Source organism: Myotis lucifugus, unplaced genomic scaffold (genome assembly GCF_000147115.1).
Source record: "Myotis lucifugus unplaced genomic scaffold, Myoluc2.0 scaffold_1339, whole genome shotgun sequence".
NCBI classification, from domain to species: domain Eukaryota; kingdom Metazoa; phylum Chordata; class Mammalia; order Chiroptera; family Vespertilionidae; genus Myotis; species Myotis lucifugus.
Genome location: NW_005872387.1, coordinates 1 through 13,527, shown reverse-complemented (window position 1 = coordinate 13,527; position 13,527 = coordinate 1). Strand labels below are relative to the sequence as shown.

Genomic DNA, 13,527 nt, shown 5'->3' with positions numbered 1-13,527 from the left:
ATCGGGCCTGAGCCCTGTCCGAACCGGGCACTTCCTGGGGCCGACGTGGCCCAGCCACAGCCCAGCTGCCTGCACACCACGTTGGCGTCGTTGGTGTCCCACCCGTCGTCACACACGGTGCCCCAGGAGCCTCGGTAGAGGACCTCCACGCGACCCTGACACCGGTCACCTCCATTCACCAGCCTCAGGGCCAGAGCCGAATCGGTCCCGAAATCTAGAGGACGGCACAAGGACACGTCCTCCATGTCTGTGCTGACCGCCAGGCCCGAGGCAGGTTCTAGATTCAGGGCCTCCCTCATGGCCTCGCCCAAGGGCAGGCGGTCATCTGTGGACACGCCCAGGGGTTCATCTCCATCACAGGGAAAGGATCGGGACCTCCTGTCCTGCCAGGTCTAAGGGTGTCCTAGGTAGGGAGTCCCAGGATTGCCCATGAGGTGAGGACTGCCCCCCGTATCCACCAGGGCCACCCAGGGTGGAGGTCCATGGCTCCAGGGACAGGCCAAGGCCATGGCCTCCTTGGCCACTCATTTCTTCTACATGGTCCTGGCTGACTTGAGGCAAAGCCCTTGGAGGGGAGGGGACCTCTGTCAGACATGAGAGGACAGAGACTCACAGCCCCTGAGGCTGAGCCAGCACAGGCTCTCAGCAGGTGCCAGGTGCCTCTAGGGCTGCTACTGAGCAAAGGGGAGGGTCCTGGCTGAACCTCCTCCCAGAAGCCACTGGAGACAAGTCATCAGCCACCCATGTCAGACAAGGACCTGGTCAGAGACCCTCCTCTGCTCCACCCCCTTACAGGGCAAGGATGAGTATGGCCCGTGTGGAGCCTCTTCCTGTCAAGTTCCATCCCGGGTGTGATTCAGAGGCAGAGAGGGTCCCTGGGAGGGTGAAGGGTCCCGTACCTGCTGTTGTTTGAGGAGCAGTTGTGGATGGAGGTGTCCATGCGTCTGGAAGGGACAACAAAGAGAAAGGTTGTGGTGAGACCTCAGGAAAGGAGTCCTTCCCAAAAGGGTGGGTTGGTCAGCGTGACTTTCCAATGTGCCTCCTGCACGTGCTCCCTGCCTGTTCACAAGTCGCTGGGTCATCGGGGTCAAAGGCCTGGGAGAGACCAGCCACATCCCTCCATGTCTCTGACCGCCATGTACCTCCCAATCAGAAGACCTTTCTCATCTCTTCCCCATGAGCCAGGCACTCACTGGTGGCTTGAGGTGTTGGCCTGACTCTGAAGCTTGGATAGAAAGAGTCAGGGCCTGGTGACTGAACCTGGAGGCAGGCAGAGCTCCTGTTAGCCAGAGGACGCTCATCACATGTTCACTGCCATCCCCTGGCACTGTCTCTGCCCCATTGGGATGCAGTTACAATGCTAGCCCTCAGGGTGGGGCAGGTGTGAGAGGAGGAGAGAAGCCAGAAAACTGCTGTCCCGTCATCAGAAAGCCAGTGGGCATCAGTGTCCACTATCCCACAAAACCCTCCTCGGCCTGGAGTCACGGGGCCACCTTCATGGAAGGGGAGGCACTTCTCTGACCATCGACCGCTCTCCCCCGGGATGGCCACCAAGTATCTGATGAGAACTCAGAAGAAGGATGGACAGACAGAGCCTTTGGCATCCCCCTTCCCCTAATAGATAAAGAGACGGAGGGCAAAAGTGTGATCCTCACGGGGTTCAAAGAGCCATGGGTCAGCTGAAGAGGGCTGACAGGCAGAGGGGGCAGGAGAGAGGGATATCACAGGACAGGTGGCTGGGACTCACCTGGCCAGGATGTGGAGGGCTGAGCAGCTGTGGGAAGAAAGGGACAGTCAGACAGCAAGCTCCTATGTGCCCGGCCCAGAACCCGGGTTGGTGACCCTCAGCTTCTACACACGGAGCTGATGCCGTGCACATGGCCTCAGGGGGGACACAGCAGTGCTGCCCTGAACCTCCCAGTCCTTCCAGAGCCACGCCCTCTGTCCCCTGCCATCGCCAGCCTCCCTGAGCCTGAGGACTTCCTGTCCAGAGTATGGAAGCCAGTGTCATGCCTGGGACAGGCCATCAGGGTCCTGGTGTTGACCCCAGAGCTTGAACGGGTAATGACCCCACCAAATGGGGTCAATCAATGTGCACACTGATTTCTCAGCCTAGACCCATTCTGCTAAAGGGAGTTTACACCCATTTCTAGAGTTTTCCATGGGGTCATAATGCGCCATCCCCAAGGCTCCCATTGGCTCCTTCCATTCATTGGCCAAGTGCCATCTCCCTCCTCCTCCTGCTCCCTCCCACTCTCTCTGTCCTTCACAAAGGACCTCTGTGCTCTCAGGGTGTCCCCTCTGCGTCACTATCTTGGAGCCCCCAGGTGACACCGTCCTCACAGAGGGTAGGAGCTCACCAACCCCCACACCCAGGGGCCAGCTGCCCTTTTGGAAGCTCAAGACACCCTGCAGGTGGCAGTGAGCTGGCCCTGGGGGCACAAGGCCAGGCTCCTCTCTGTGCTCAGGACGCTGCCCCCTACGAGCCAGTTCCTGTCACTGCCTTAGGGATACTGGGCACATGGACCCACCAAGTTGACCTGTAGTCTGAGCAGGAGACCTAGCACCTGGGAGCCTGTGGCCCTGAGTCACTCAAATGCCTGAGGGACGACAGTATGAGGCTCAGAGGGGCCCTGGCTTGGGGAGGGGGTGTATTCTCAGCAGCATCAGCCCAGAAAGGCCACCAGGGATGGTAGCGACGCACCTGAACAGATGACGCCGGCGTCCTCTCCGTGCCCACAGTTGTGGGAGTTCCAACCATTATGTGGGCAGCTCCACAGGTAGGACTCGTACCCTGAGCAGCCCACGTCATCCAGCACGATCGGGCCTGAGCCCTGTCCGAACCGGGCACTTCCTGGGGCCGACGTGGCCCAGCCACAGCCCAGCTGCCTGCACACCACGTTGGCGTCGTTGGTGTCCCACCCGTCGTCACACACGGTGCCCCAGGAGCCTCGGTAGAGGACCTCCACGCGGCCCTGACACCGGTCACCTCCATTCACCAGCCTCAGGGCCAGAGCCGAATCGGTCCCGAAATCTAGAGGACGGCACAAGGACACGTCCTCCATGTCTGTGCTGACCGCCAGGCCCGAGGCAGGTTCTAGATTCAGGGCCTCCCTCATGGCCACGCCCAGGGCAGGCGGTCAGCTTTGGACACCACAGGGTTTAATCTTCATCACGGGGAAAGGATCAGGGACATTCTGTCCTGCCAGGTCTAAGTGTGCTCCTAGGTAGGGAGCCCCAGGATTGCCCATGAAGTGAGCAGGATGGCCCCCCGCATCCACCAGGGACACCCAGGGTGGAGGTCCATGGCTCCGGGGACAGGCCAAGACCATGGCCTCCTTGGCAACTTATTTCTTCTCCATGGTCCTGCCTGACTTGAAGCAAAGCCCTCAGAGGGGAGGGGACATCTGTCAGACTTGAGAGGACAGAGACCCACACCCCCTGAGGCTGAGCCAGCACAGGGGTCTCAGCAGGTGCCAGGAGGCCTCTAGGGCTGCTACTGAGCAAAGGGGAGGGTCCCGGCTGAGCCTCTTCCCAGAAGCACTCTGGAGACAAGTCATCAGCCACCCATGTCAGACAAGGACCTGGTCAGAGACCCTCCTCTGGCCCCACCCCCTTATAGGGCAAGGATTAGGATGGCCCACGTGGAGCCTCTTCCAGTCAAGTTCCATCCCGGGTGTGATTCAGAGGCAGAGAGGGTCCCTGGAAGGGTGAAGGGTCCCGTACCTGTTGTTATTAGAGTAGAGGCAGTTGTGGATGGAGTTGTCCATGCGTCTGGAAGGGACAACAAAGAGAAAGGTTGTGGTGAGGCCTCAGGAAAGGAGTCCTTCCCATAGGGTGTGTCAGTCAGCGTGACTTTCCCATGTGCCTCCTGCACGTGCTCCCTGCCTGTCCACAGCCTCCCGCTCGCTGGGTCATCGGGGTCGAAGGCCTGGGAGAGACCAGCCGCATCCCTCCACGTCTCTGACCGCCATGTTCCTCCCCATCAGAAGACCTTTCCCATCTCTCCCTCATGAGCCAGGCACTCACTGGTGGCTTGAGGTGTTGGCCTGACTCTGAAGGTTGGATAGAAAGAGTCAGGGCCCGGTTATGGAACCAGGAGGCAATCACAGGTCCTGGTACCCAGAGGACCCTCATCACCTGTTCACTGCCATCCCCGGGCACTGTCTCTGTTCCCTTGGGATGCGGGTATGACCATGCTGGCCCTCAGGGTGCGGCAGGTGTGAGAGGAGGAGAGAACCCAGAAGCCTGCTGTCCCGTCATCAGAAAGCCAATCGGCATCGGTGTCCACTATCCCACAAAGCCCTCCTCAGCCTGGAGCCACGGGGCCACCTTGATGGAAGGGGAGGCACTTCTCTGACCATCAGCCGCTCTCCCCCCTCATGGCCGCCAAGTATCTGATGAGAACTCACAAGGAGGATGGACAGACAGAGCCTTTGGAGTCTCCCCTCCCCCATAGTTCAGGAGACAGAGGGCAAAAGTGTGGTCCAGAAGGGGTTCAAAGAGCCATTGGTCAGCTGGAGAGGGCTGACCAGCAGAGGTGGGCAGAGAGAGGGACATCCCAGGAGAGGTGGCTGGGACTCACCTGGCCAGGATGTGGAGGCCTGAGCATCTGTGGGAAGAAAGTGACAGTTAGACCAAGCTCCCAGGTGCCCGGCCCAGAACCCGGGTTGGTGACCCTCAGCTTCTACACACGGAGCTGACGCAGTGCACATGGCCTCGGGGGGGACACAGCAGTGCTGCCCTGAACCTCGCAGTCCTTCCCAAGCCACGCCCTCTGCCCCTTTGCCATGGTCTGCCTCCGGTACCTGAGGACTCCTGTCGAGTGTATGGAAGCCAGTGTCATGCCTGGGACAGGCCATCAGGGTCCTGGTGTTGACCCCAGAGCTTGAACGGGTAATGACCCCACCAAATGGGGTCAATCAATGTGCACACTGATTTCTCAGCCTAGACCCATCCTGCTAAAGAGAGTTTACACCCATTTCTAGAGTTTTTCATGGGGTCATAATACCCCATCCCAAAGGCCCCCATTGGCTCCTTCCATTCATTGGCCACCTGCCAACTCCCACCTCCCCCTGCTCCCTCCCACTCTCTCTGTCCTTCACAAAGGACCTCTGTGCTCTAAGGGTGTCCCCTCTGCGTCACTATCTGGGAGCCCCCAGGTGACACCGTCCTCACAGAGGAGAGGAGCTCACCAACCCCCACACCCAGGGGCCAGCTGCCCTTTTGGAAGCTCCAGACACCCTGCAGGTGGCAGTGAGCTGGCTCCGGGGGCACAGGGCAGGCTCCTCTCTGTGCTCAGGACGCTGCTCCTTGTGCATGAACACGAAGCTCAGACCCCTACGAGCCAGTTCCTGGCACTGACTTCAGGATGCTGGGCGCGTGGACCCTCCAAGCTGACGTTTAGCCTGAGCAGGAGACCTAGCACCTGGGAGCCTGTGGCTCTGAGTCAGTCCAGTGCCTGGGGAACAGTATGAGGCTCAGAGGGGCACTGGCGTGGGGAGTGGGTTGTTCTCAGCAGCATCAGCCCAGAAGGGCCACCAGGGATGGTAGCGACGCACCTGAGCAGATGACGCCGGCGTCCTCTCCGTGCCCACAGTTGTGGGAGTTCCAACCATTATGTGGGCAGTTCCACAGGTAGGACTCGTACCCTGAGCAGCCCACGTCATCCAGCACGATCGGGCCTGAGCCCTGTCCGAACTGGGCACTTCCTGGGGCCGACCTGGCCCAGCCACAGCCCAGCTGCCTGCACACCACGTTGGCGTCGTTGGTGTCCCACCCGTCGTCACACACGGTGCCCCAGGAGCCTCGGTAGAAGACCTCCACGCGGCCCTGACACCGGTCACCTCCATTCACCAGCCTCAGGGCCAAACCCGAATCGGTCCCGAAATCTAGAGGACGGCACAAGGACACGTCCTCCATGTCTGTGCTGACCTCCAGGCCCGAGGCAGGTTCTAGATTCAGGGCCTTCCTCATGGCCACGCCCAAGGGCAGGCGGTCAGCTTTGGACACGCCCAGGGGTTCATCTCCATCACAGGGAAAGGATCGGGACGTCCTGTCCTGCCAGGTCTAAGGGTGTCCTAGGTAGGGAGTCCCAGGATTGCCCATGAGGTGAGGACTGCCCCCCGTATCCACCAGGGCCACCCAGGGTGGAGGTCCATGGCTCCAGGGACAGGCCAAGGCCATGGCCTCCTTGGCCACTCATTTCTTCTACATGGTCCTGGCTGACTTGAGGCAAAGCCCTTGGAGGGGAGGGGACCTCTGTCAGACATGAGAGGACAGAGACTCACAGCCCCTGAGGCTGAGCCAGCACAGGCTCTCAGCAGGTGCCAGGTGGCCTCTAGGGCTGCTACTGAGCAAAGGGGAGGGTCCTGGCTGAGCCTCCTCCCAGAAGCCACTGGAGACAAGTAATCAGCCACCCATGTCAGACAAGGACCTGGTCAGAGGCCCTCCTCCGCTCCACCCCCTTACAGGGCAAGGATGAGTATGGCCCGTGTGGAGCCTCTTCCTGTCAAGTTCCATCCCGGGTGTGATTCAGAGGCAGAGAAGGGCCCTGGGAGGGTGAAGGGTCCCGTACCTGTTGTTGTTTGAGGAGCAGTTGTGGATGGAGTTGTCCATGCGTCTGGAAGGGACAACAAAGAGAAAGGTTGTGGTGAGACCTCAGGAAAGGAGTCCTTCCCAAAAGGGTGGGTTGGTCAGCCTGACTTTCCAATGTGCCTCCTGCACGTGCTCCCTGCCTGTTCACAAGCCTCCCACTCGTCGGGGTCAAAGGCCTGGGAGAGACCAGCCACATCCCTCCATGTCTCTGACCGCCAAGTACCTCCCAATCAGAAGACCTTTCCCATCTCTTCCCCTTGAGCCAGGCACTCACTGGTGGCTTGAGGTGTTGGCCTGACTCTGAAGCTTGGATAGAAAGAGTCAGGGCCCGGTGATTGAACCAGGAGGCAAGCAGAGCTCCTGTTAGCCAGAGCACGCTCATCACATGTTCACTGCCATCCCCTGGCACTGTCTCTGCCCCATTGGGATGCAGTGACAATGCTAGCCCTCAGGGTGGGGCAGGTGTGAGAGGAGGAGAGAAGCCAGAAAACTGCTGTCCCGTCATCAGAAAGCCAGTGTGACTCAGTGTCCACTATCCCACAAAGCCCTCCCTCAGCCTGGAGTCACGGGGCCACCTTCATGGAAGGGGAGGCACTTCGCTGACCATCGGCCGCTCTCCCCCGAGATGGCCGCCAAGTATCTGATGAGAACTCACAAGGAGGATGGACAGACAGAGCCTTTGGCATCCCCCTTCCCCTAGTAAATAAAGAGACAGAGGGCAAAAGTGTAATCCTCTTGGGGTTCAAAGAGCCATGGGTCAGCTGGAGAGGGCTGACGGGCAGAGGGGGCAGGAGAGAGGGACATCCCAGGAGTGGTGGCTGGGACTCACCTGGCCAGATTGTGTAGGCCTGAGTAGCTGTGGGAAGAAAGGGACAGTCAGACACCAAGCTCCCAGGTGCCGGGCCCAGGTCCCGGATTGAAGACCCTCAGCTTCTACACACGGAGCTGATGCCGTGCACATGGCCTCGGGGGGGACACAGCAGTGCTGCCCCGCACCGTGCAGTCCTTTCAGAGCCATCCCCTTTGTCCCTTTGCCATGGCCTGCTTCCTGGAACCCGAGGACTTCCTGGCCAGTGTATGGAAGCCAGTGTCATGCCTGGGACAGGCCACCGGGGCCCTGGTGTTGACCCCAGAAAGTGAACAGGGAGTGACCCCAACAAATGGGGTCAATCAATGTGCACACTGATGTTTCAGCCTGGACGCATTCTGATATTGAGAGTTGACACCAATTTTTAGAGTTTTCCATGGGGTCCTCATACCCCATCCCCAAGGCCCCTATTGGTTCCTTCCATTCATTGGCCACCTGCCATCTCCCAGCTCCCCCTGCTCCCTCCCACTCTGCAAGGGGTCCTCCTCCTCCCGCTGCTGCCCCTGAGAGTCCGGGGAGGGGACTCGTTCACAGAGGATGAAGCCAGGCTCCGCCTCGGCTCCAGCGACATCTCTGTCCCTAACCAGCGGGACTGGACAGAGCAGGTCCAGCCGGGCCTGACGCCGTGGGCCTCGGGGACGGGAACCCGGGACCCGAGAAAGAGAAATGCCCGGGTCCCTGGTCCCTGCTGGGTCCTGGCCGGGGCCTTGGCCTGGAGGCCGTCCTTCTCCTGTCTCAGGGCCAGCGTTTCCCAGGGAGAAAGGGCGGTGACTTTCCTTCCCGAAGCCCAGGCTGCCGGCACCCGGCCTGTGTGGCCTGCACCCCAGCTCTGTCGCTGGAGGGGGAATCCCAGGGGGGCACGGACTCTGCCCCACGGGCCGGAGGACCAAGGTCCTTTTGTGCTGAGATGGCTCTGAGGTGCCCTGATGTGGGCTCAGGGAGGGCACAGGCCAGGATGCTGCTCAGAGGTGTGCACCTGCCTCGCTGGGCCCCGCAGCCCGAATCCCAGAGCCTGAGCCTGGCCAGGGGCCAGCGTGGCTTGGGGGGGCCACGGGAGGGGGGGGCCCTGGGCCTGGGCGGCAGGACCCGCTGAGGGTGGGTCACCGAGCCCCACCTTGGAGCTCCGGGGTGAGGCACAGCCCGTGGCCAGGACACCCTGCAGCCCGAGGCCTTGCTCAGAGGCCCTGGGCGCTGAGCACCCCATCTCTCATCCTGCACCTCTCCCCTGTCAGGGTGCGGTGGTGGTGGGGCCCACAGGGATCCCACGTGACAAGCATTACCTTCCGTGGTTGCTGTCAGGGTCTCCTCCGTGGAAAGCATAGAAGCTGCAGAGCAGAGGGAACAGGTCACTGCTGGGGCCTCCTGGAGGGTGGCCCTCCGCCCGGGCTCTGAGGCAGGTGCGGGCGGGAGACCAGGCAGCGAGGCTACGCCCCTTCCTTGTGAGGCAGAACTCACCCTCTGCCCCTCGATCGATGCCCGGATGCCACAGGGGCCCTTGTCCCATCACCACCCTCCCCTCCTGCGCTTCCTTCCACAGAATCCACCACAGAACCCGCCGACTCCCGCCCTCATTCACAACACGGGACTCGAGTACCAAGTGCCCAGCCCTGCGGCTCAGACACCCTCGGACGGCAGGAGTCTACCCCCACCCCCTGGAGATATTCCTGAGAGGGAGGCCGCACCCCCAGAAGGAGGGGCCGTTTCTGAACATGCACCCTCTGCACTAGCCGGTGTGGCTCAGTGGATAGAGCACTGGCCTGTGGACTGAAGGGTCCCGGGTTAGATTCCTGGTCAGGGCACAGGCCCGGGTTGCAGGCTCGATCCCCAGTAGGGGGCGTGCAGGAGGCAGCCCATCCATGATTCTCTCTCATCACTGATGTTTCTCTCTCTCTCTCCCTTCCTCTCTGAAATCAATAAAAATATATTTTTTTAAATGAGAAAAGAAAAGGGACAGCGATTCCTGCCCTTGAACATGGAAGGAGGTGTGACTGGGAGTGGCGGGTGAGCTGCACAGCACTGCGTGCGTGGGCCCGGCGTTAGGGCCAGCAGGGGGCGCTGTCCACAGCTCGGTCGGGGTGCCTGGCCAGGCGAAGGGGGCCCTACCTGAGCACACGACGCCAGCGTCTTCCCTGTGTCCGCACGCGTGGTTGTACCAGCCGCCATGGGGGCAGCTGGACAGGGAGGGCTCCCAGCCCGCGCAGTCCACGGTGCCCAGCAGGATGTTCCCCGAGCCTTGGCCGAAGTGGGCCCCGCCGGGCGCCGACACCGAGTAGCCGCAGCCCAGCTGCCTGCACACCACGTCCGCGTCCCGGGCGTCCCAGCTGTCGTCGCACACGGTGCCCCAGACGCCCTGGTACAGGACCTCCACCCGGCCCTGGCACCGGTCCGCGCCGTCCACCAGCCTCAGCGGCAAGCCTGCATGGACAGGGGAAAGCCATCGTCCCTGCCCGGCCAGTGTGGCTCAGTGGTTGAGCGTCGACCTATGAACCAGGAGGTCAGGGTTCGATTCCTGGTCGGGGCACAGGCCCGGATTGTGGGCTCGATCCCCAGTGGGGGGCGGGCAGGAGGCGCCCAATCCATGATTCTCTCTCATCATTGATGCTTCTCTCTCTCTCCTTTTCCCTTCCTCTCTGACATCAATAAAAATATATTTTAAAAAAGAAATGAAAACATTTCTTAAAAGAAAAGAAAGCCATGGTCTTTGATGGGACTGGCCTCCCGCCCCCTCTTCCCCTCCCCTCTCTGCACCGCCCGCCTCGCTCACTGCCTCCTCTCCTCTCTGGGGACCTGCCTCCCCTGCTGTCCCAGCAGCTTCTCCGTCTCAGCCCGCTCTCAGCCCCCCAAGGACCTGCCCATGGGCTCTGGGAGCTGCCCCGAAAGAGGACCCCACACCCGCCTCCCCAGCCCGGGGGCTCCACGCAAGGTTTCAGTGGCCACTCAGCTTCCACCACCAACGGCTGCAGCACAGAACTGGCCGGCCCAGCCAGGGGCCACCGCTGGGAACACAAGTAAAAGCCACAGAAAAGGCCTCACCGTAGTCATAGCCTTCGGTCTGCGTGGCCCACCGTCCTGGAGAGAGACAAAGGCATCTCAGCAGGGAGGGTCCCCTATTTGCAAAGGATCCACAGCCCCAGGCAGTGGCTGCGCTTCCCCTCACAATCCGCCAGGGGGCGCAGAGGTTCCACCGTGGGTCTGGTGGCCTCCAGCATCCTTGCTCAGGGTTTTGTGATTCTAGATCAGTGCTTCTCAACCTTCCTCATGCCGCGACCCCTTAATACAGTTCCTCATGTTGGGCTGACCCCCAATTTCACTGTTACAAATTGAACATAATTAAAGCATAGTGATTAATCACAAAAACAATATGGTCTTAGGCGACCCCTGTGAAAGGGTCGTTCGACCCCCAAAGGGGTCGCGACCCACAGGTTGAGAACCGCTGTTCTAGATGAAAACAAAGGGTTTGGGTGTGGGATGTTCCCTTCGTTGAGGTGGGGTAAGTGGGTCTCCCCGCCAGGCGCCCTCACGTCCTGGGGTGCGCTCTGTGCTCAGAGCCGGGGCTGGGCAAGCGGGCGGTCGCACTGGGGCCAGGGTTCCCTGCGGCAGCGAGTCCGCCCTGCAGTGTGGAATGTGAGCAGAGTCCGCTGGGGGACCGCCACTCAGGGGGCCGCTACATGAGTGAATGTGTAAAAAAATGTTAAACTATTTTTAAAAATTGATTTCAGAGAGAGGAAAGGAGACGAAGAGAGAGAGAGACATCAATGATGAGAGAGAAACATCATCCATTGGCTGCCTCCTGCACGCCCCCCAGTGGGGATCGAGCCTGCAACCCGGCCTGTGCCCTGGCCGGGAATTGAACCCTGACCTCCTGGTTCCTAGGTTGACGCTCAACCCCTGAGCCATGCCGGCCGGGCCAGGGCACTGATTTTTTTTTTAAATATATTTGTATTGATTTCAGAGAGGAAGGGAGAGGGAGAGAGGCAGACGTCAAGGACACTGATTTTTAAGGTGTAATCATGGAGGCGATTCTGAGCGTTTCCTAACCCGAAACCTCAGATCGAGTGAGAGAGCTTTATGGGCATTTACTCAGTTCATCCTCAAAACAGCCCCTGGGGAAACGGAGGCCCGGGAAGGGGACCCGAGACCAGCTGGCGAGTGAGGGCCCGGGCGGGACTCGGACGCTGGCGGCCACTCTGAACCGCACCCCTATTCTGCCCCCTGGTATATATTTCCATGACCTTTGAACGATTTGGTCCAAATTACGGCCTGTCCTGCACAGGCGGGTACCTGGGGACAATAACCGGAGGAGGAACTAGAGAGACGTTACCAGTCGAAGCAGAGGTGTCCTCCGTTCCCAGGAGACGCGTGAAGAAACCTAGGAAGGCAGAGAAAAGGTGTGATCACACCCAGGGAGCCGGGGTCATGCTCTGCCCCGCTGCCCCTTCCCGCTGACTGGATGCCCGTGGGCAGCCCAGGGTGAGGGGGCAGAGGTCTTAGGGAGAAGGGTGGCAGGGCAGAGACTAGCATGGAGACGCGTTAGAGGAAGGGACTGGGACCCAGCAGGGCCGTCCTTCCCGTCCTACATCTGAAACCAGCAGAACCCCGCAGCCGTCCCAACCCCGCATCCTGGGGGGGCCCCGGTCCCCACTGCGGCCCCGCCCCGGGGTTTAGGGTTACCGGTTGGCACAGACGTCTCCCTAGACGAGGTCACGTCTTCTGTTACTTGTGTAACTGAAAATACAAAGAAAAAAGGCCGAGTGAGAACCCCTAAAAGCAGGCCTTCCGTCGGGGCCCCCGCTAAGCGGAGCAGCGAGGGGCTGCACCTGGCGGCTGGCTGGGCCCGTCCTGTGATTAACTCACTGGGCGTGGGGGTCTGACCTCTGCTGCCCAGGCACCACCTGGAGGTGTGAGAAGGGAGGGTCCGTGTCCAAGGAGCTCAGAGGCCGCTGGGCAGCCAGCAGGGGGGACCCGTGAGGCAGGAGCCCCAGCCGCGCAGCGGTGAGTCCAAGCATGTTTGTATGTTTTAAGTTAAAAGGAAATATTTAAAACGTGCACGTATCCTGTCTGGCTGGCGTGGCTCAGGGGTTGAGCATCCACCTAGGAACCAGGAGGTCACGGTTCGATTCCCGGTCAGGGTACAGGCCCGGGTTGTGGGCTCGATCCCCAGAGAGGGGAGTGCAGGAGACAGCCGATCCGTGATTCTCTGTCATCATTGATGTTTCTCTCTCTCCCTCCCTCCCTTTCTCTCTGAAATCAATAAAATTATTCTATTTAAAAAAGAAGGAAAGGAGGGTGTCCCCAGCTGGCCTGCTGGTGGCCCCATGCGGTGCACACACATCCCCGCTGCCTGGTCGGCGCCCTGGGTGACAGGAGTGACCGAGCCAGAGCCGCCAGCCGAGCGCCGCTGAGGGCCATGCAGGGGCGGCTTCCCGCCCATTGTCGGGGCTCACCCCACGGCCACGTGGAGGCCTGGCGCCCCTTCCTCGCTGCAGGAGCCTTTCTGAGACCAGCGGCCCCCGGCCTCGTCTAACCACGACCCTGGCCTTTCTCAGGCGGAAACAACCAGAAAAGCGCTTCCTTCCCGAATCCGCGCGAGTGGGGTTTGCCCGTGAGCTGAGCAGACGCAGAGGAGACAGTACCTGCGTGGAGGACGTGGCCCAGCAGCAGACACATTGCCAGGGTGACCCTGGGGAGCCCCATGGTGACGGCTCTGCTGGGAACACAGACGCCTTGATATTTATGGGTTCCAGCCACCAGGAGGCGTGTCCAGGGCATGACCTTCCTATTGATGCCATAAATCAACAGGGAGGAAGCGTAACGGTCCCGGCTGAGCTGTGGGACGACAAGGGCGTGTGCGATCGATGCCGCTCAGATCATCCGGCTGCTCCCCACCTGCCGCCGCGCGGACCTGAGGGACCCGCTTCCAACTTCCTCCTGGCGCGCGGCCCGCGGGGCCCCATCTTCGCCCCCGAGGACTCTGTGAACTCGTGGGAAGGTGGCTCGAGCAGGATGTGGACTGCTGGGCAAACAGCCCCGGTGCCAAAGGGAAGGCCCCTCTCTGGGCCGGG

At 60.8% G+C, this 13,527-nt stretch overlaps 1 protein-coding gene across 1 annotated transcript in view; it reads right to left on the bottom strand.

Moving 5' to 3' along the window:
• The window catches only part of DMBT1 (deleted in malignant brain tumors 1), a 29,786-nt gene extending 16,528 nt beyond the window's left edge, over window positions 1-13,258 (bottom strand). Inside the window, exons 1-12 of the mRNA XM_023748374.1 lie at window positions 13,099-13,258; window positions 12,137-12,190; window positions 11,787-11,834; window positions 10,499-10,534; window positions 9,569-9,880; window positions 7,427-7,453; window positions 6,578-6,622; window positions 5,562-5,891; window positions 4,586-4,612; window positions 3,727-3,774; window positions 2,705-3,034; window positions 1,748-1,774 (exon numbers count right to left, since the gene is read on the bottom strand). Coding sequence (XP_023604142.1) covers window positions 1,748-1,774; window positions 2,705-3,034; window positions 3,727-3,774; window positions 4,586-4,612; window positions 5,562-5,891; window positions 6,578-6,622; window positions 7,427-7,453; window positions 9,569-9,880; window positions 10,499-10,534; window positions 11,787-11,834; window positions 12,137-12,190; window positions 13,099-13,234 — 1,420 coding nt within the window. The 5' untranslated portion in view covers window positions 13,235-13,258. The remainder of the gene's footprint in view (window positions 1-1,747; window positions 1,775-2,704; window positions 3,035-3,726; window positions 3,775-4,585; window positions 4,613-5,561; window positions 5,892-6,577; window positions 6,623-7,426; window positions 7,454-9,568; window positions 9,881-10,498; window positions 10,535-11,786; window positions 11,835-12,136; window positions 12,191-13,098) is intronic.
• Between the last annotated feature and the right edge of the window lie 269 nt (window positions 13,259-13,527).